We start from the raw sequence: 22,841 nt of genomic DNA on the forward strand, positions 1-22,841 counted from the left end.
ACATGACGTTATCAGTACGTTTGAGGATCTAGAACGGCCTTCTTATGTACTCCTGTCCATTCCGAGCCTGAGAACAATCTCATCGTACTTTGGCAATTAGAAAATGCATATTGCCTGGACGCCCTGACGTCTGTTCACCCAGTTGCTATGATGATGGGTATTAATTCTCCATGGTGGTAGTAGCCGGATGAGGGGTTTCTAGTTCCAAAATTTCTGCACATTGTCGAAAAGAAACTTCAAGATTATGTCCCGGGAATCTTACACGTTGTTGGTAATATAGTCTGAATGTTTTTTATGCTTTTGAGGTAATGTTTATTGGGTTAACATGTAGGGCATTGTTTACGTACGAGAATTGATAGATCGCATTGAAAACAGTAGTAGTCTAAAACAATTTGAAAATCAATAAGGAACCTCTGCTTTTTGACTACATTAATTTATACTCCCAGACCATTTTTTTAAATGCTTTACTACATAAATTTCATCAGGCACTATCAACAGAATGTAGTTTTCTTTATATCTCCCCCACCCCTTTATTTTAGTTAGGGTAAATCTTTTGATTTTTTTCGTTTGAGCACGACTATTTCCTATTACGCAATGCTGTTGCTTTCATACAATTGAAGGCACAATATGGCCTTAGCAGCCCTTGTGCCATTGAACAACATATCAACCAACCATCATACAAATGAAATAAAGGTTCCCGTAATCTCAGTAAATAGCATGGACATGAAAGAAGCGGAATTTTCTAATCATCCTCTTAAAAAAAAAAAAAGAAAGAAAGAAAAAATAATAATAAATAAAACGAACTTATCATTATTTAATGAAAGGTATACAAAAATATCCACTTTCCTATCTAAATTATTATTTGGAGTTCATATATATATATATATATATATATATATATATATATATATATATATATATATATTATTTTATTTATTTATTTTTATTTTTTTTTTGTGCAGTTTCTTTTATATACTTAATGGCAGGTTGAAACTATAATCACATTTTCGCATAGTTATATAAAAGTGAGAGAGAAAGAGATTGTTTGTTAAAAGATCAAAAAGAAAACAAAAAATAAATAAAAATTAAAAAGATAACAAAAAACTGATTATATATGTATTTCAAAAGAGTTGACGATAGCGGTAGTGTCGGACTGTTGAAATTTTTCTGACGCATGCGTCATTGGAGTAGGTGGGGAACAGTCGTCCGTTCTATCCGCTGTGTTTCTAAGTAATTTTTTTAGGAGCCTCCGATCCCATTTGTGGAGCTTTTGCGTTGTGTTACAAAGTTTGTGTATTCGTCTCTGAGGAATATGGCAGAGGACATTAACGAGCATACAAACGATGTACAGGAGGTACCAGAAATAGAATTAATAATAAAAGTGAGTAATTATGGACACTTTAATAGAACAGGACAATTATTGAAAAATAGGTCAGATGAATACCATAAATTTAGGCCTAATATTTAGTTGCTATGGTTGGACTGTTTTCACTTGTGATTTTTCCCCCTTATATTTTTGATTTATATTATGTTTAAATGCATATTTATGTTACTTTATTAATCTAAAATTATTCGACAAGAAGACTTGTTGATCCTCTATAAATTACGCGTTAGTAAGCTATACGCAGTAAACTATGGTGATATTGTATGTAGATCTTATATAGCACTTCCTTATTAGTTACGTGTTACAAAATATAAAAAGTATATTGACTTCCTTATGCCTCGTCTTGTGTGGGTATTTTTCATATAGATTCTCATTTCGTATTCATTTATTTCATCTAATTATTTAAAAACCTGCCCTATTTGTACACAGTTTTTTAAACTTTAAATAAGACATTCCAGTTAAAACAAACGTGAGGAAGTATGGGATGGATTCAGTTTTTGCCGGTCTGTTGCTTGTCATGCCGGGTCTGTTTTGGAATTTAGCTATTGTAGAGATGAATTTCTTATTTTTAGGATTGATATTTGGACACATGTGGAAGGAGCGGTATTTATTTTTATACTCGGCCCATCAATTTTATGCATTATCACCTCTTTAAGTACCGCCTAAATGTAATGGTAGAAAACGTTCACGTCTTCCAGTCCTATAGTTCAGATACTTGCATTTTTTTAATTACTTAATGTTTAGCGTCATCTATTCATTAGCATACCTTTGATATAATATAAGTTTATAAAGAGACTAGTCATCTGCGAAGAGATCTGATCGAGGTGCTTAAGGGTATCAGTGGATTGAGTAAGCTTGTGCCAGTGGAATCTTTCCTCTTGCTCAGACTACACACATAAGGAGTAAAAAAAAATCCAAATTGAGGAAGGATTGTTGCAGGATAGATGTGCAGAACTACCCACTAGCCTTCATCTAGTGGGTAGTTGATTGTTGGAACAAACTCCCATCTGGAGTTGTAGAGGTAGATAGTTTCAATAAATTCAATGAAGAACTAGACTAACTGTTAGAGGAACAGGGTTATATGCTTGCTTTCTTGCATCATTACTGATAACTGTAATCACATCTTGATTCCTCTGTTGCTTAGCAGGTATTGAATTCTTTCCATTGTTTTTTTTTTTTTTTTTTTTTTTAATATGCAACAGCTTTAACATGTTTAAAGCTGTTTTAACAGCAGTGACTGCTGATCTGAATTTGAAGAAGTAGTAGTAGTAGTCAAGAATTTTTCGAGTAATTCATAGAAATGCGGTTTTATAACCATGACAGGCTTATTGTTGCTTTATGGCCTTATTTTCTATACCTCTTATGAGAATAATTTAATACTTATAAATTACCAAATATTAATGTAATTGCACAAATACCATATGTGTATTTGTACATTGGATGCTGCTTATTGTGGTCACTTTGGGATGCAGCTTAATTGATAATAATAACTGAATAAGAAGAATAATGTTCCTGGAAATCCATACAAAATATTAAAATGAATTAGAAAAGGATTAGTGTCGCTACTGTAAAACAGTCAAATTGGTAGGAGTGCTGATGCAGTTCTTTCAGAGTAATGACACTGACAACTGTATGAAGCAACAGCAAAGTGTTTGGAGTTCAAGAACAGATTGGGATGTTACATAATCATTTCCACTGAACATGTGTGAACTGTGGTAAGGGAGGGAAAAAGAAGTGCGATAACATAAACTGAAGTCCCACAGAGAAAAAAAAACATTTATTACAATAAATGTTTTTTTTCTATGTGTTAGTGTAAATCTGATTGGAACTTCATAAAAGTGATAACATTACCTGTAATTGCAATGAGTGGTGTATGCCGTATATACATATAAAGATAAGACTTGGGCTTCACTCATAAATGGACCTAGTTTTAAGATAAGACAACTAAAAAGTGGGGCAGTTAGGATGGGCTAAACAAAAAAAAAAAAAAAGAAAGAAAAGTTTGTAGAAATTTTTGTGCTTTAAGTAAAAAAATATTTTCCATCAAGCACTTTTATTTTTGCAGGAAAAAATTATTACTATTTTTTTTTTTTGCCTTGAACTTTCTTAGTTACAGAGAAATAGATTCCATTTAAAGTATCTTTAAGAGCTGCTCCCCAGACTGAAGTCCATCCGTGGATGTGTGAGTACTTTGGTAGGCCAAAAGAGAAGTTATCGCCATTAAAATAAATAACCTTAATAAGAATAGTAACCTAAAATTGCAGAACTTATCTCTTAACTGTCCTTTTAATGAATTAAAAGGAAATTAACTATTAAAATTGGAATTGCATTGGGAAAAGTGCACTAAACTCTATGCTTGTTGCATGAATGCTTAAAATTAAGATCTATTAATATGGAACTTTAGGTAAACCATAACATTATATGCTCTATAAAATAAATAATTACACAAACAATTAACTCTCATTTTAATTAAGATTAAACAGAGGATAAACCACTTAGCTCCAATATAAAAAGATTGAGCCTTGTAATTATTTCTCCACTCGTCCCAGTGAATCGGGTTTTCATCCCGGTGGCAGGGCTCTACTGTCTAGGTCTTAATAATATCCTCCACCTGAGAACATGAATGTAAATTATTAAAATACGTGAAAGATCTTTTATCAATGAACAAACCACAAAGTTTTGCGATCCAAACTTTTGAGTAATAACCCTAACTGTAGAAAATGTTAATTACTATGGGGGGGGCTCTGCTCGCTTTGGTTGCCAACCTCTGCACATGTTTTTCTACATAAAATGTAGAGGTATAAGGGAGTAAGTTGAACCTTTTCTATGTAAAAGACACCTGTCAAAATGCACTGAACGATATCTAATCAGGAAATGACCTATATAATTATTTACCTGTGCATTTGTAGTGACGTAATCGTCCCGCTAACTTGTATCATGTGATCTGCATCCCTTTTCTCCCATTGGCTACCCCACCACGCAGCATTCTCAAGGTCGAATAAATGTCACTATCGAATTATTTCCCTGTGTTTACATAGGTCACTTTGGAAAATCCCTTTTGCTTTGGGTTCCATAATGCATGAAGAGTACTGTTGCATCTGAAAGAGCAAGACTAAAATATTTAACTAAAATGTTTACAAACTATATAAATATTTTAAAATACTAAACTATTTACAAATACAGCCCCTCCCCGGCTTACGTAATACTTGACTTACAGAAATTCGACTTTGCGTATGTTTTTGCAGGCCGGTGCAAACTTAAAAAAATCGTGGAAACATATTTTACATCCTGTAGGAATAAATGGAGGTATCATAAAAATATCGTAATGTGAACCCAATAACACATTGTTTTTTCTTTTGGTAATTCGTTCCAAGATATTGGAAGTTGAAATTTTCACTATACTGTATAACTAAGCTATTTATCTCTCTTAAAAGGTCATTTTTATAATGGAAATTGCACTACCCTTTCATAGTTATAATATGTCCTGTTATAAGAATCAATTTTGATTGCCTTTGTTGATATTTTTCTAAAGAACATTTCTTGAGGTCATGACCATAAAACAGTTTGTACTTTCCAGTTTGTTGGGCTTTGCTGTTAGTGCAATCTATTATAAATGGGTAGTAAACTCGATCTTCTTGCATTTGCGATAATACCGATAGTTGGAATTGTTTGGGTTTTTACATTACAGTATTATGGTGAAATTCTTCACTGAAATCTTCAATCATATAAAAAACATAAATAAATTTTCAGAATCTTCTCTTCATTCCTATTTACTTACTACAATGATGAAGGAAAAGCGACCAATAGAAATTGTATATGGTGGTAGTGCTAGGAAACCAAACAACATTGATTTAGAAATGAAGATGAAAATGATTAAGAAGTACAAAGCAGGACAAAGTTTGTCATCTATTGCATGGAATTTGGTCTCCCTACTTCAACAATGAATGCTATTTTAAGGGACAGTGCACGTATAAAAGAACATGTTTCAAGGATCAACGCATTTAAGATCAGCAGTGATCACAAAACAGCTTTCAGGTGCTATATCAAGGAAAAGCTGTTAATAATATGGATGGAAAATCAGATTGAGAAGTGATGCCCCTGAGTCCAATGCCATTAAAGCAAAAGCAACAAGTATTTATGAAAAAACCTCTTCTAAAGCTCCACAGCCCTCAACTTCAGCAGCAGCATGCTTGGAGATGTTGATCCTGGCAACGATGCTTGAAAGGTAAAACTTGCTGAAGTTATGCCTGCCTCCTCTCTCTTTTTGTAATTTTATAATTTTGAAATTTTTGTAATTTTATCTCATGCACAGCAAAAATTACAAGTGTACAAACACTTGTAATTTTTGCTGTGCATGAGATAAAAAAGTTGAATAAATAATTCTATTTACATCTTCGTCGAACATTTGTTTTTTGCTTCAATCAAATTTGCGAGTACTGCATAAGCATTTAGGGAAATTCTGACTTACGTAGAGTTCCACGGAATACAACCCTTACTTAAGTCGGGGAGTGGCTGCATACAAACTATATCGGGTCCCTTCACAGCTGATATTACAATGGAATATCAAATGATATCGGCTGTGGTCATGTGTTAGACAGTGAAGCACATGCATGAGGTTGGTGAACATTATTACTATTACTATTATTAGCTATACGGTGCAAGGAAGCCTGAGGCTTATGCTGCAACAGCCAAAAAAAAAAAAAAAAAAAAAAAATCTTGCGTTACCCTGAGAGAGAGAGAGAAAGAAAGAAAGAAAAGTAGAAGGGAATCACCAAGAAAGAGAAGAATGATGATATCCAGCTCAGGACCCTGGGTGTACCAAGCCCATACCAGATGTGAGCCGGAGGCAGTTGTCTTTCAATGCAATGAACATTGGCATGCATCCCTTGTATGTGCTCTACATTGTCAACAGCAAGTGTCTGATTCTGCCCAGTAACCCATTTGTCTACCTTCCATTTAACGTTCAGCAGCCTCATGCACATGCTTCGCTGCCTAATACATGACCACGCCCGGTATCATTTGATGTTCCATTGTAACGTTTTTGTATATTAATGTCAGCTGATGAAGGGACCCCATCATCCCAATATAATAGAGGTATGATTGTAAATAGTTTAGTTTTTTGTAAATATTTGTATAGTTTTGTATTATATAATGTTATTTGTATAATAATAACATTTATACTAACATTATAACGCACCGATCAGGAAATGACCTATGTAATTATTTACCTGCACATTTGTAGTGACATAATTGTCACACCCTCTTCTCCAATAAATATCACAAGGAGGAAAACTTTATGTATAGAGAGATAATTAATAACCACTCTTATACCACAAGAAATTAATAATATAGTTTATCAAACTTATAGCCCAAACCCTATACATTTAAGGCGACTGTAGGACATTTAAGGTGGGTGTTAGAAGTAGAAAAATTGAAAGGTTACAATTTGGGAATGTTTGTAATTAATTATACTCAAATAAATATTAATTGTGAATTTTAGATCGCAAGGATTTTAGGTTAAAAATCTGTTTGGGTTACACTAGAAAACAGATATTAAAAATAAGTAAATACATACTGATAAACATACACACATAAAAATAAAATTCTTACCTACCATCAGTCTCCTGCTTGCCGATGCTTCCAAAACCTGACGTGCATACTGATAAGAGGTACTGCCAACAGTTGGGGGATTTAAATCTATTGACCAATAGTAAGATTCAAAGTTTTACTATCCTGGATCCAGTAGTTCTTGAGTACCTTCTTGCCTTGGGGTGAACTTTGCCATCATACTCTGATCATCTGTGGTTGTTGTGCAGATTGGTTCTGGGGGTCTGGAGGGCTTTCTATAAGGGCTGCTCTTTCTGACGTCTGGACTATTTTCTTTTTTGTTTTTCCCATTTTTCCATTTCTTCGTTTTCTATTTTCTTGTTGAATAGGTGGAAATATTGAGGGGTTGAATTTGATTCCTTGTTTTCTGTTAATTAGTAAGGCTCTGAAAATACGAAGGTTTCTTTAAATTTTCTTTTGCTGTACTGGTTGTCTGTAGAGAGGATTGTAGTATTGTTGAAGTCCCATGTGTCACCACATTGGAATGCATGTAGAGCTGTGTCAGATTTTAGGATTCTTCCATGTTGTACACATTTTTTATGTTCTTTGATTCTGCAGTTGTCTTCTATGCGAGTCTCCTATGTATGTACTCCCACACCTACAGTGTATTTTATGAATAGGTCCTCTAGGATTTGTTGGGGTTATTGGCCATACTCATGAAAAAGGTGGCGATTTAATATTTTCTTGCTATTTTTGTACTGATTGTTGATATATTTTCTTTTGGGTATGGTATGCATGTGATGGTTCTTCTGTCCCTGCTGGGTTGGGATTGTGTGACAGCCGTAGAGATGTCCTCTATTGCTATGTTAATAACATGTAGAGGAAATCCATTCTTGAAGGCAAGCCTGATTATTGTTTGTAGTTCTTGATTCAGTTTTCTTTACAAATTCTGTATGCTCTAAGGATGAAGGATTTGAGAACACTGATTTTTGTTCAGAAGGGATGGCAGGATTTGTAGTTTAAGATGATCTCAGTGTTTGTAGGCTTCCTGTAAACTTCCATAAGTAGCCCTGGGATTTTCTGGTGAACAGGATGTCTAGGAAAGGAGAGCTGCTGCTCTTTTCTATTTCCATTTTGAGTGATCTTTTGATGATGGTTGTTAAGAGCTTGAGAGTGAGTGAGCATTTCCCATGCTAAAGCCAGAAAGTTGCATATTACGATCCTCTGTTAAATGAGAAGTAGAGTTTTCCTATTGAAAGGTCTATGAGATCTAATATTTCTGAGGTTAATAGTCTTGAAATCCTAGATATGTGGCATATTCTACAAGATATTAATAGGCTTAATAACATTCGTTAGCTTATTTTTTAGATTTAGCTTTAGCATTAGTAGAGGTATTTGATGCAAGAAAGCAAGCTTATGCAGCATCAGCCAAAAAAAAAAAAAAAAAAAAACCCACTTCCACTCTTCACCCTCTGTTCGTTCGAAATCAACTTCCACAACAAGGGATGGAAGTCTGTTCCACCAACCAACCACACGGCAAATTTCCGCACGTCTATCCTACATCTGTCTTTCCTCACTTTGAATTTATGCCCTCTCAGGTGATTATTCTGAGCAAGAGGAAGTATCCCATCAGCATTGAGCATGCTCAAACCATTCAAGGCTTTATACACCTCTATCAGATCACCTCTCTGGTGCCTAGTCTCCAGACACTGTAATTTGCAAAACTTAAGCCTTTCTTCGTAAGAACACCCCTTTGTTCCATTCACTAATCTTGTTGCCCTTCTCTGTACTCGTTCCAGCAGCTCTACATCCTTCAAGAAATAATCCTCCAGACCTGTACACAGTACTCAAGGTGTGGCCTGACCATTGCCTTATACAAGGGAATAATCACCTCCTTATCCCTGCTAGAAAAATTCCTATATATCATTGACAATACACCATGAGCTACTCTTGCAGCCCATCTGCACTACTCAGAGAACTTCATATCTGCCTGCACAACCACCCCCAGGTCCCTTTCATTCTTTACCACTGTCAGTGTAGTACCACAGAGTTGATACGTTGCTCTGGGGTTTCCTGTTTCCCATATATAATACTTCATTTGCCCCCTCTCAACCCATCTGCTCAACCTTTCCAGATCCTGTTGCAGCAGCATAGTGTCAGTAGTGTCCTTGACAACCCTGCCAACCTTCGTATTGTCTGCAAACTTGGACATTAAGCTTGATATACCATCATCATTTGGTCCTTGAGGTTGTCACAGACATCCTCTCAGATATGCCAGACAAGCTGTACTTGCTACCCGTGAGTCTAAAACGCTGCTGGAACTGATATTCTGGTAACACTCAAGTCAAGTGGACCCAATTTCGGCAAAGTCCGGATTGTCTGTGACAATCAAATCCTCTGCTTGCACCTTCAGGATGGTGGGACTGTTAGTAATCCTGGGTATAACCTCCATGCACAAGTACATGGTGGGTGACCATCCAGGTGTGAACCAACGTAAGCAGGGGTCAAGGTGTGGCGCCCATACCACATGGAGGAACAAGGCCCTCTATGTTACCAGGCAGTACTAGGTGGTAGATGACTCTCATCAACCAGTGCGCCTCCGTAGCCAGGTGGGCAGGAGCAGCAGTGAGTAGCACATGCTTCTTGATTAGACCGCGGTTCGAGCCCGTGAGCCACCAAATACGGAGGATGCGGAAAGGTCAGGGAATGACCACTGCATATCCCCGGAGCAATATGGCCTTAGTTGCTAATGCTCCTAAAAACCAAACAACAACAACAACTCAACCGGTGCAATACCACCACTTTGCTTATTGGAGGCTTGAAGTGGTGGAACCCATGTTTCGTCTCTAGAGCTAAGTTCTGGTCAACCCTTCCCCAAATCTTCCATCATGTAGTATGATTGATGACTTTTGAGGTTATGATGAACATCGTGGTGAGATCCAATATTCCTTACATTTCGAGGGTACAGCTCTAAAACTGTGTTCGCAGGCCGGCCAGTAGTTAGTACACTGGACTGAACCTATTGGTAACTCTCTAGGAGGCTTCCGGATCAGCTAGTGTATAATCTTGCTACCTCTACTCTGCCAGATAGTGACTGGAGGGAGCCCGAGTAGTGCATATGCGGGTGCCTCCGTAGCCAGGTGGGAAGGAGCAGCAGTGCGTAGCACACGCTTCTTGATTAAACCGGGGTTCGAGCCTGTCACCACCAAATACGGAGGATGCAGAAAGGTCAGGGAATGACCACCGCATAACCCGGAGCAATAGGGCCTTAGTTGCTAATGCTCCTTAAAAAAAAAAAAAAAAAAAAAAAAACAACCTAGTGCGTATGCGGGGAGCATTGTCGAGGCCACGTTATGTCAAGGATCTGGGTATATTCTTGCCAGGTATACACCATACCCAAAAAAATTTCATTACTTCATACAGCATGTTCCACCCACTTTTTCTTACTATTGAATACACCATGAATTGTCAAACTAATAGAGCAAGCTTATCTGCGAAAAGATCTAAACCTCCCAAGCAGTTCCAAATTCATTTTACAAATATATGTGGTCTCAGTTCTAATCTCAACGATGTCCATTTCCACTTGCAGTCTGCCAAACCCCATGTACTTTTTCTGACAGAATCTCAGTTATCAGTTGATTCAACTACTGCTCATCTCAGATGTCCAAATTATTTGCTGTATGATTCTTTTCGCCACAAAGGTGGTACTTGTGCATATGTCCGTTCTGACATTCCCTGTCAGAGACCTGGTAATTTGGAATCTCTTCTCTGGCTTAAAATCTCTCTACCTCATTGTGTCAAATTCATCTGTTGTCCCTACCGTTCTCCCAACTCCACTAATCACTTGGAGCTCTTTGACTTCCTCTCTTTGCAACTTGACTTTCGCCAGTCCAACTTTCCTAACACTGAGGTAATTTTCCTTGGTGATTTTAACGTTCACAACTCCAGCTGGCTTCCGTTTTCTAGTCACATCGACCCAGCTGGTCGAGATGCTGAGACTTTTGCAATTACTAATGATCTTGCACAGATTGTTCATTTACCTACAAGAATACCGGACAATCCTAATCATACAGCCAATACGCTTGATCTTTTTCGCACAAACAACCCCTCTAAGTACATGGTCGAAGTGAGAGGTCCTTTAGGCACTTCAGATCACGACGTGGTGATTGTCTCTTCTCCAATGGAACCTTTATCTCATGGCTATTCCCAACCTCATGTCGTTTGTCATTACAAGAATGCAAAATGGGAAGACCTGCGAGCTTTTTTTCCTTGGTTGGATTACTGTTTCAAAAGTTCTGATGTCAACGTTTGCTCAGATCGTGTCAGTGAAATTATTCTTGCAGGAATGGAATCCTTTATCCCACACTCACTTTAAAATCTAATCCTTTATCTAAACCTTGGTTTTCCAATAAATGTGCTAGGGCTGTTCAAGAGAAGAATGTTGCATATCGTAATTGGCTTGTTTCTAATTCTTCAGTTTCATTTTCTGCCTACACCAAAGCTTGCAACAATTGTAAAGCAGTTATTAACCAGTCCAAACTAGAGTTTGAACAGGCTAAGAGTAGAAAACTTGCTTCTTGGCCTAATGGTAGTCGAGCATTCTGGTCTCTTGCCAAAGCTATTGGCCGCAACTTTTTCCCATCTCTGCTCCCACCTCTGTCCAAAAGAGATGGTTCTGTTGTCACTTCAGCCAAGGATAAAGCTGACCTGCTAGCATCCCATTTTTCTTTCAACTCATGCATTAGTGATCTTGGAAAAACACCTCCCACTATTCCCAACATGATCCATTCAATGCCTCCTGTGGTCTTCCGTTAAAAGGATTTTGACGAATCTTGATGCTAAGAAAGCTCCAGGTCCCGATGGTATTTCTCCACTTGTTCTCAAAACCTGTGCTCCTGAACTTACTCCTATTCTTTGCCACCTTTTTTCACTTTCTTATTCCAAAGGTGTTTTTCCTTCTGCTTGGAAATTTGCTCATATCCAGCCAGTTCCTAAAAAGGGTGACAAATCCCTCCCATCCAATTATCATCCCATTGCAATTACTTCTACTCTTTCTAAAGTAATGGAGAAATCAATTAACTGCCAAATTTTAAACTACCTAGAAACCTTCCGTCTGATCAACGATCGCCAGTATGGATTCCGTCAGTGTCGATCCACTGATGATATTCTGGCTTATGATACCCATTTATGGACTGATTCAATGGTAAGGTTCGGTGAAACACAAGTGGTTGCTCTTGACATCTCAAAGGCTTTCGATCGCGTTTGGCATAAAGGTCTTCTAAACAAGCTTCCATCTTATGGTTTGCCAACTGTTTTTAGTAATTGGTTATCCAGTTTTCTCTCTGATCGCTCACTGAGGATGATGGTAGATGGCTCTCTGTCTTCTAACTTCTCCACTAATGTCGGTTTCCCCCAAGGTTCAGTTCTTTTCCCCCACTCTTTTCCTCTTGTATATTAATGACCTTCTTCCATTGACTGGAAATCCTATCCATAATTTTGCAGATGATAGCACATTGCATTCCACTTTCCATTTTGAGAAACCTTGTCCTGCTCAATCAGCTTCAACTTCTTGAAAATCTGCTACCAATTCCTTAAATGCTGATCTTCAGGTAATTCTCCATTGGGGCAATGACAACTTAGTTGATTTCAACCCTTCTAAAAACTCAGCCTTCTCTTATATCTCACAAAAAGGATTCTTCTGCTCCTATGCTTATCTTTAGTGACACTCTGATTTCTAGGCAAAATGATATATCTCTTTTGGGGATTACCCTGACTTCTAATCTCTCTTGGCACAAGCATATTACAAATATTGCTTCTTCTGCATCTAAAAAACGTGGTTTTCTCTTTCGCTCTCAGCATTACTTTTCTTCCAAACAGCTGCTCACTCTGTATAAACCGCAAATCTGCCCTGCCATGGAATATTGTTCCCACATCTGGGGTGGTGCCCCCAAAACCTTTCTCAGGCTTCTTGATTCCATTCAGAAGAGGGCAGTTAGATTAATTAATGACTCATCTATAACAGAGTCTCTGCACTTGCTGTCTCATAGACGTACTGTTTCTGCTGCATGCCTCTTCTACAGATACTTCCATGGGCACTGTTCTTTTGAATTAGTTTCTATAATTCCTGCTCTCTCTTTCAAAACAGTCCAAACACGTGCAGCCACCAGCCAACATCCATTTACTGTCCAACTTCAAACTCACAGAACCAACTTTTCATCTTCCTCGTTTATTCATTCAACTGCCGTTTTCTGGAACAACCTTCCTTCATATGTATTTCCTGAAAATTACAGTCTACAGAAGTTTAAGTCCAATGTCAACAAATATCTTCTTTCGTCTTCTCAATCTCCAACCCAAGCACGGTACTAAGTACTATAGGTTCTAATACCCCTCGTGTTTGGGGATTACATAAAAAAAAAAAAAAAAAAAAGAGTTAAGAAACATAAAATCTAAGGCAGTGCATCCAGTTGACATTGGTGGTCTATGCAGTGTTGCGTCAATGTGGTGTGATATAAGCACTGGGAAAGTGTGTGTGTTTGTTTGTTATAAGCCTAATGACTCTGATGGGAATAATTGTGCAGAGAAATGAGTAGGCCAGTAAATCAGAATGTCTTATAATGGAGGATTTTAACTTTCCAGATATTGACTGGAACTTGTGGGTTGGTCACTCGCACATTAGCAAGACTTTTGTAAATTTATTGGATGACTATTTTCTTCAGCAACATGTTTGAGAGGCAACCAGAAGGAGTAATAGTCTTTATCTAATTATCAGAAGTGATTATTCGTGCATTAAGAATTTTCAGATAAAGGAACCTCTAGGTGGCAGTGATCACAGTGTGCTGAAGTGGGATTTACTCAAAGAGGTAACTACCATCATGGGTAAAGGGAAAGGTTTTTGCTTTCGTAAAGGTGACTACAGTGGTTTCAGACAGTTTTTAAATTCTATACAGTGAGTCAACTGATGATGTTACCAATGGTGAATTCTAAATGGGGAGCCTTCAGGTAGTTAATCTTGGAAGCTACAAGGCTTTTCATACCTACTAAGAAATACTGTTCAGGGTTTAGGCCTAAACGGATGCCATATGAATTAACGAGGCTCGTTGCAGAGAAGAAAAATGCATGGGATGCATATAAATTATCAGGCAACACAGAAGCCGATTGCAGATATCAGCTAGTCTGTAATCAAGTCACAAAGGAGGTTAGGCAGGCAATGGCAGATTACGAGAAATCTTTGGCAAAGGATGCAAAGAGCTCTTTACTTATGTAAACGGTAGAAGGAAAGGGATGAATCTGATTTGTCCACTTAACATAGATGGTTTGTCTATTGATGATCATGCTCGAGAAGCTCATAAACTGAATGTGTATTTTGCATCTGCATTCACACATGAGGAATTATTTCAGGAGGGTTATGCCAGACGTTTATCAAACTCTAATAGGGAGATAAGTGATTTTGTTATAACAGAGAGCAAAGTGGAGGAGAAATTATTGAAGTTAAACATAATGAAGGCACCTGGCATGGATGGGATCTATCCAGTTATATTAAAGGAGGCAGCAAAGGAAGTAAGCAAACTCTTAGCCATAATTATGAGAGTTTCCTTGGACTGAGGGGAGGTCTCCATTGACTGGAGGTGTGTAAATGTATCCCCCAATTCAAAGGGGATTCAAAACGTGACACAATTAACTATAGACCTGTTAGTTTAACTTGTGTTCCTGGGAAATTAAAGAAGCATTGCAGGATCTTCTAGACAAGACTGCAGTAATAGTTAAGACACAGCATGGGTTTGTTAAAGGGAGGTCTTGTCTGACCAATTTGATAGGATACTATGCTGTGGTCAGAAAGGAACTGGATGCAAAAAATAATTTTGATATGATACTTGGAGTTCAGGAAAGCTTTTGATACTGTTGCACATGGAAGACTGCTGTACAAATTGGAGTGGTATGGTCAAGTTGCTACAATGGATAAAGGGATGGTTGAGTGGGAGACACAGAGAGTGGTAATCAATGGACACTGCTCTTCACAGACTAATGTTATTAGTGGAGTTCCCCAGGGTTTGTTTGGGCCCATTGTTGCTTTGTGTATTTATCAATGATATCAATGAATCAGGCTTAACGTCCAGGTTTGCAGATGATACAAAAGTTTGCAGAGTTGTTAGCTACAGTAAAGACAGTATTCTACAATAATCTAGATAAGTTGGGCAAATGGGCTGAGAAGTGGAAACTGAAGTTTAACATTGTCAAATGCAAAGTGCTGCATATGGGTAGCAGTAACCCAAGAGAAACGTACCAACTGTGTGGTACTACACTCAGGGAAGTGGAGAATGAAAAACACTTGGGGAGGTAATTGTGCAGTCAGATATGAAATTTGCTGAGAAGTGCAGAGTGGCTGCCATTGCAGGTCATGGAGTTTTGTCAGTGATAAATTAGAATTTTGCTAGCAGGGACAAGGAGGTGATTATTCCGTTGTACAAGACAATGGTTACGCCATGCTGTGTACAGGAGCCTCTGGAGCCTCATTTTAGAAATGATATAGAGTTGCTAGAATGGGTACAAAGAAGGGCAACAAGATTGGTGAGGGGGAACAAAGGGGTTCTCTTACCAAGCAAGGCTTATGTCTGCAAATTGTAGCACCTGGAGACTAAGCACCTACAAAGTGATCTGATTGAGGTGTATAAGGCCTTGAATGGGTTGAGCAAGCTCAGTGTTGATGGGATTCTTCCTCTTCCTCAGATTACGAACCTGAGGGGGCACAGATTCAAATTGAGGAAAGAGTTGTAGAATAGATGTGCCTGAAGTTTGCCTTTAGCCTGTGAGTAGTTGATTGACGGAACAGACTTCCATCTGTTTTTGTGGAAGTAGATAGCTTGAATAAATTCAAGTCTGGGCTAGACAGGCATTTGGAGTTAATGGATGGGTGAAATGGGAAGTTTTTTTTTTTTTATCTGATGCTGCATAAGCTTGCTTTCTTGCATCGTATATCTTAACTAATGCTAATATCTACCTAGTCAAAAAGATATAGGTTTGCCCCCCTTAATACCTTCATCCCATCCCTGTTACCATAAATCATATAATTCAGTTAATATCCTTTTCTTCTCTATCTTTAAATCATTTCTTGTGTATAGTTGGCTTGTATCAGAACAAGATGTTATTTCTAATACAGTAATAGATATATTTTTCTTTGTTAAATACATTATACCAGAAAAGACAATTAACAGATCCACAGGCAATCTCCCTGCATGCACCTATAGTGCTTCTCTTGACACTGTCCTACAAGCTCTAATTGTACCTAGATGAGAAACCTCTGCACTTGATTTAGATGTTTTTGAATAATACTCTTTATCTACTTTATGCATCCAAGCTCCAGAAGCATGTGTGACATGGGGATAAATAAGCAATCGTATGAAAAATATATTGATCTTCCCTTTAAACCTGTCAACTTTTATAATTCTTCTGAGCTTAGCATACAAAGATCTTATTTTTGTGAAAGTTAACATGCACTCTTCCAGGACCACAATGCCTAACAACCTAAACATAATGCAGGGAGATTCCCTGTGCTCGGACTACTGGATTTCTGTTCATACTCAGCTGTCCTTTAAGCAACATAAGAACTGTTTTCTTCTGTTTTGTTATATGTACATTTTTTATATGCCTTACCCAGGTCTATTAACTTTCTTAATATTTATTGGCATATAACTCTGTTTCAGACCTTTGTATTTCTGTGTGTGCTGTTTAGCATATGAACTAGTATTAATTTGTCTTCTTTTTCTGCTGTGTATATATATATATAATTTCTGCTGTAAGAGTGTAATTGGTACCATATGGGTACACAGTGTGTTAAGACTTTAGCATAAAAGTAGTAGGCCATTAGGCCAAAGGAGCCTATAAAGACTAAGATAGCCTATGCTGATTTACTTCATTATACCCTAGAAATAAATATATAATTAGCAATAAAATAGAAAATAAAATAATGATTGTGACTAATTATTGATAATTGGATACACTGAATGGCACTTTTCCGAGGGCTAACACCATTCAATATATCCCATTAATATTTAGCAAGGCTATCTGATTGTTATCTGCCTGTTTAACTAGATCCAAAAATAAACATTATGACATCTACACCATCAAACAGGCAAGATAACAGCTAGCCAGACAGATAGCTTTGAAACAAATATGCCTTTATATGCCTTACCCAGGTCTATTAACTTTCCTAATATTTATTGGCACAGTTGCAAATTCCTATTTATTCTTTTGTTTTAATTGGTTACTTTTAATTGAATATTTCAGTAATTGATGGTTTGCAATTTATTATTATATCACATAGGTTGAATTATTTTAATTATTATAAAATTTTTACAATTTGTTATTCTATATTTCTGTATCATAATCCAGTCTTGTCCATCACATACCATCCTTGCAGTTATACCAGGATCCCTTACTAAAGGGTCGGGCAGTTACGCTCTCGGTATATCCTAAGTACCATTATTAGAAGCTATTTTCTTTGCTTTTCACCTTTTACTTTCTAACTTAAATCTTTATACCTCAAGATCAAGAAACCATGTCACAGAAGTGACACGGTTTCACTCTAACGCAATTGATAAATTGCAACAATCCACACACAACACGGTACTTATATAACACGGTTAGAGAATTTTGACAAACCTCACATAACAGGGTATTTTTGAGCTTTTGTGCGGGGGGGAAACCCTGCTTTTACTGTATGTTGGATGTAATTTTTCGACATTTCCTCTTTTTTTTTTGAATCCCCACTGTTGACCCACTAGTCAGAAAAAAAAATTGAGAAATCCCTGTATTTTATTTTGTTGGGAAATTCCCATGTTATGCTCTGTGCTATTGAACTTATGGAAAAAATCTAGATTTCAAAGTTTTATTACTATTGGATAGCATGTCAGGCCATTCAAAAGATTTAAGTCATCCAAATGTTGAAGTTGTTTCTACCACCACAGTTGTACTAGGTTAATACAACTTTTTTCATTCAAGCCATTAAATCAAGGCATTATATCCACCTTTAAAACTCATTATATCAGAAAATCGTTACAATGAATTTTGGAAAAAATTTATTCTAAATCTATTGAAGTAATGGAGGCATAGAAACATTTCTCAATTGTGGACTGTATCGAAATCATAGCATTATCGCTCAAAGAAGTAAAACCATCAATGTGAAATGTGCTTGGTAAAATGTATGGCCAGAGTCAGTTCATTCAAGAAATATGCTAGAACGGGTAGAAAACGGAATCGGTGCAATGATAGAACTTGCTACGTTGGTAGGAGGGGAACGTTTTGATGATATGACTACTGAAGCCCTCGTGGGTAGCACAGTTGATAAAATCATCCTCCTCCCCACACCGGTTGGAAAAGACCCGAGCTCAAATCCTGTTGATGACTGGGGGGGGGATTTTATGGGTCTTTTTTACAACTTGGCTGAGAGTCAGGCTCAGGCAATGGTAGCATGTTTTTTGTCCATCAAAACAGAAAATCGACCTCGGGACACATTCAATTTATAGACAATATACGCAGAGCAATATGGCCTTAGTTGCCGATGCTCCTAAAAAAATAAAAATAAAGAGATATGATTATTAAGATGTTCAAGAACTACTGGTAGAAAAAGAGGCTGGCAAAGCAGATTTGGTGGAAATGGCATCAGAGGTAAAACCAGATTTACCTGCAAATAAAAATTCTAAACTTCCAAATTTTACACTAAAAAGCATATGGGAAGGCATAAAGCTAGCCGAGCAATTAGAATCTTATTTTTTGAATGCAGATTCTTGAATGAAAGGAGCCCCAAGTTCAAAAGGGAGTCTCAAAAATGCTTAGTTCCATACAATGAAATTCACAAAGATTTATCAAGCAAAAGCAAACAAAACCAGATTACTGATTTTTAATGAGAGCAGAAGATACACGAAATTTAGAATGGTGTATTTTTGTTAGTTTTGTTAATATTTTATTAACAAAATAGTGTATTTTTGTTAACTTTTGGAACATAACCCGTTTTTTGTACTTTTTCTTAGTCCTGTATAACAGTTTTGCATAACACGACATTTTATTAACCTAACTACTGTGTTATACGAGGTTACCTGTAATTCGAGGGAAATTGAGGTACTATTACTTTACTTATTCTTACCTCCTTTCTATTTCAGCATAAGCTTTTTATTGCACGTGTATAAATTTAAAAAACGCCACAACTGAAGTGAAAATTATGGTTGGCACTCATTTTCAGTATTATTTGTTTCAAAGCTATCTGTCAGGCTAGCTGTTATCTTTCCTGTTTGCTGTTAAATTTAAGTATAGTGAATGCCTTAATGTTTATTGTTTGGACCTAGTTAAACAGGCAGATAACAATCAGAAACAGATAACTTTGCTAAGTATTGATGGGATATATTGAATGGTGTTAGCCCTCGAAAAAGTGCCATTCAATGTATCATCTGCAAATTTAGCATTACGCCCTCTATCCCTTCATCAATGTTGTTTATGAAAATTAAAAACAACAGTGGTCCTAATACTGATCCTTGGGGAACCCCACTTCTTACATCAACCCAATCTGAGGAATAGCCATTTATCACAACCCTCTGCCTCCTGTCCTGAAGCCATCCTGATATCCGTCTAAGGATTTTCCCAGTGATTCAAACCTGTTCCAGCTTATAAAGCAACTGCTCATGTGGGACTGAGTTAAAAGCGTTGCTGAAATCTAAATAAACAATGTCAAAATTATTCTCTAAATCCAGCTCATGGGTGACCCTTTCAAAATAGCGAACCAGATTTGTTAAACATGATTTTCCCTTTACAAAACCATGCTGAGTATCCTTGAGAATTTCAATTCTATCCAAATGATCCTGAATTCCACTATCAATAATTAGCCACACAATCATTTTATTTTATTCTATTTTATATTTTTATTTTGTTGCTAATTATATGTTTATTACTAGGGTATAATGAAGTAAACCAGCATAGGCTATCTTAGTCTTTATAGGTTCTTTTGGCCTAATCTCCCGCCTAAGTACTTTTATGCTAAAGTTTTAACACACTTTGAGTACCCATATGGTACCAATTACACTCTTACAGTAATAATTAGATTACAGACTGATGTAATGTTTAATCTATAATTGATGACATTAATCTGATCTGATATGCCTTTTGCATTCATTCCATTATTTCTTAATAGATTAAATATATATTAAATATATATATATTGTGAATATTCCAGTGTAATACATTCATAAATAATTAATAATATATACAGTAAATAGTGATTCTGTTCCATCCTACAGATGAGGCACTCAATTTGGTGTCTTAGTATCTGTAGCTAGGGACAGCCAACCTTTTTTGAATAGAGACCAAAACATAGAATGCAAAAGGTTGTGGGCTGTACAGGTTTCTCATGCTCAGTGGGTTGCATGAACAGTTCCTTACCACCAATTGTGCATTTTTCAAAATAAAATTTTTATCAATATTGATACTTAGTTTAATTTTTATTTATATTTAATAATTAAATATGAAAATTGACTAGTTATTACATGGTAATAAATTTACTAAATAATGAGGATATGTAAAATAAAATATTACTATATCTGAAACTATATTTTGTGAAATGCTAATTTTAAATCTGGAGGTGCATAAACACTTAAGGTTGCCTATGTGGCTGTGAATTTCAGTGTGATTGAATGGACCACACATGGCAGGTCACCAAAATGGTACCCCCCCCCATCACCACCTCTCGGACTTACCATACCATTTTGCTCTTTGCCTAGCATGCATTACTCACTATTAAATGTGAAAAAATTTGCAATTTTTTATTTACTGTGAATGTATGTTTCTCTGTACATTTTCAGAATTATATATACATTTATCCTTCCTTAATGTTATTTTTTATTTGTTAAAAGGTTTATATACAGGGTATTAGCTACCAGAATGTCTTGGCTATTTTACAAAATTTTATAATTTTTATACAGGTAACAGCCACTTAACATAGGGAACACATCCTTGCCAACTTTGCATTAAGCAAAAATCTGCATTTATAGGGGTACTGGTTTTTTTTTTTTTTTTTTAAATTCACTTACTATTTTATTTTTATTAACTATTAAAAACAGCAGGACAAAAACTTTATATACAGTACATTCCGGATAATGGGACCACATCAGGGAAAATGAGATGTGGTCCTATTATGCAGCTGGTCCCATTAACTTTAGCTTAAGGGAATGTAAAAAAAAAAAAAAAAAATAAGTTCAAAGCAAAATCTCATTTATTAAACTACAGTGGAATTGATTAAGAACATACAAAACTTAGAATTAATGAAAAAAACGTTCAGTTACATTTAATTATGAACATATCCAAAGTTGATTGCTGTCTCTCAACTGACTTCATATGAACAAAATTATAGCATTGATCCAATGCAGGCATGGGACTGTTTTCATTTCCTTCCTACATAAAATAGCTTTGTAAGTCGGCAATAAATTTCATTGCACCTTTGTGTTTCACTCGCTCAGGCTCAGACATGTCATCTTTGTCACCAGCTGACTCTTCAGATGTCTTGCAGTGTTTTGCTACAGTTTGGTCAACAGTGTCTTCAAGATCATTTTCATTGTAACATTGTAGATTTTTGTTGACACAAACTCCTCCACATTTGTAACTTGCTGCAGTGACAGTACAGTTTCAGTTTCGACTGGTGCTGTTTCACCATTCTCTGTCTGAATGCTGAAAGGCAATGTAAGCAAATCAGTTTTTATTGTCTTGCAATTGATCTCTCGCCAGCTGTCTGCGACATATTGTATCGCTTGTAAAGTGGTCGCCTTTGCTGTTGGTGTATATATATATATATATATATATATATATATTCTTGAGCAGCTTCAAGTGTATAATTAACCAGCTTTGTGCAATACAATCGTCTTCAGATTCTTTATGATACCCATATACATCAGTTGTATCAAGGATGTTGTGTTGGGTGGGAAGAATTCCATTTGAATGTTGTTCAGATAATTTTTCTTGAGTTCCACTGTAGTTCAGCATTCCAATTCTTTAGTCATTGCTCAAAAATTTCATATGTCATCCAAGCATTTTTATTAGATCGGTTGATAACTAAGTCCCGTCTAAGTCCCTTGAAACATCATGGCTTTGCTCTTTTCCCAATCACCAAAAGCTTCCGTTTATCAGATCCCAACATGTTTGCACAGCATAACACAGTTACAAGATCCTTAGCCTTTTTTGAACCCACCAAAATTTCACGTTTGTAGACCAATGAAACATCTAGCATGCAACGATAAAGGAAGCCTGTTTCGTTGGCATTGTAAATGTCATCAGCAGAAAATTACTGAAGCAAATTGGGCAATATTGTTGATTTCCAATGGTCAGCACTAACAAAATCTGCACTATCCTTCTTGCCATGTCCTTTCTTGAACTTAATTTCATGTCGAGCTTTCCACCGTGAAAACCAACCATCCGTCGCTTGGAAATTGTTGCACCCCAACTTTTTAGCAAACTCCTCTGCTTTATTTTTCAGCATTGGGCCACTGATGCATACACTTTGTCCAATTACAATGGAGAACCATTTTTTAGTGCCTTTTCTACATCAGGGTCCTTTCCTTCTCGCTTCCTTTTCTGTGAAGTTCCTTGCTGCCATTCAGGTGATGCCTGTTCATGTCATAATTCATCATGTCATAATTCATCTTGTTGCTTAATTAAATGTACAATTGTTGTTTTTGCTACTTGGCTTTTGATCTTGTCTAGCAAGACAATCTTCTCAGCAAGTGTCATATCTTTTCTTTTTGACATCCTGCTTATAAACAAAAAAAAAAAAAAAATTTTGTTTAGAATGAGCCACATGTCTATTGAGTTTTTTTGGAAAAAGTTAATCAATTCTTATACTATCAGAAGTATTCAATATGTACTTGATTAATGTACCTAG

At 36.5% G+C, this 22,841-nt stretch overlaps 1 protein-coding gene across 1 annotated transcript in view; it reads left to right on the top strand.

Moving 5' to 3' along the window:
* Nucleotides 1–1,187: 1,187 nt before the first annotated feature.
* Clic (chloride intracellular channel protein 5) overlaps nt 1,188–22,841 on the top strand; it is a 76,427-nt gene continuing 54,773 nt past the window's right edge. The window contains exon 1 of the mRNA XM_090379024.1: nt 1,188–1,381. Within this exon, the coding sequence (XP_090235150.1) occupies nt 1,313–1,381 (69 nt within the window). The 5' untranslated portion in view covers nt 1,188–1,312. The remainder of the gene's footprint in view (nt 1,382–22,841) is intronic.

This window comes from Mastigoproctus giganteus, chromosome 8 (assembly GCF_048544385.1).
Source record: "Mastigoproctus giganteus isolate SK-2022 chromosome 8, ASM4854438v1, whole genome shotgun sequence".
Classification (NCBI taxonomy): Eukaryota; Metazoa; Arthropoda; class Arachnida; order Uropygi; family Thelyphonidae; genus Mastigoproctus; species Mastigoproctus giganteus.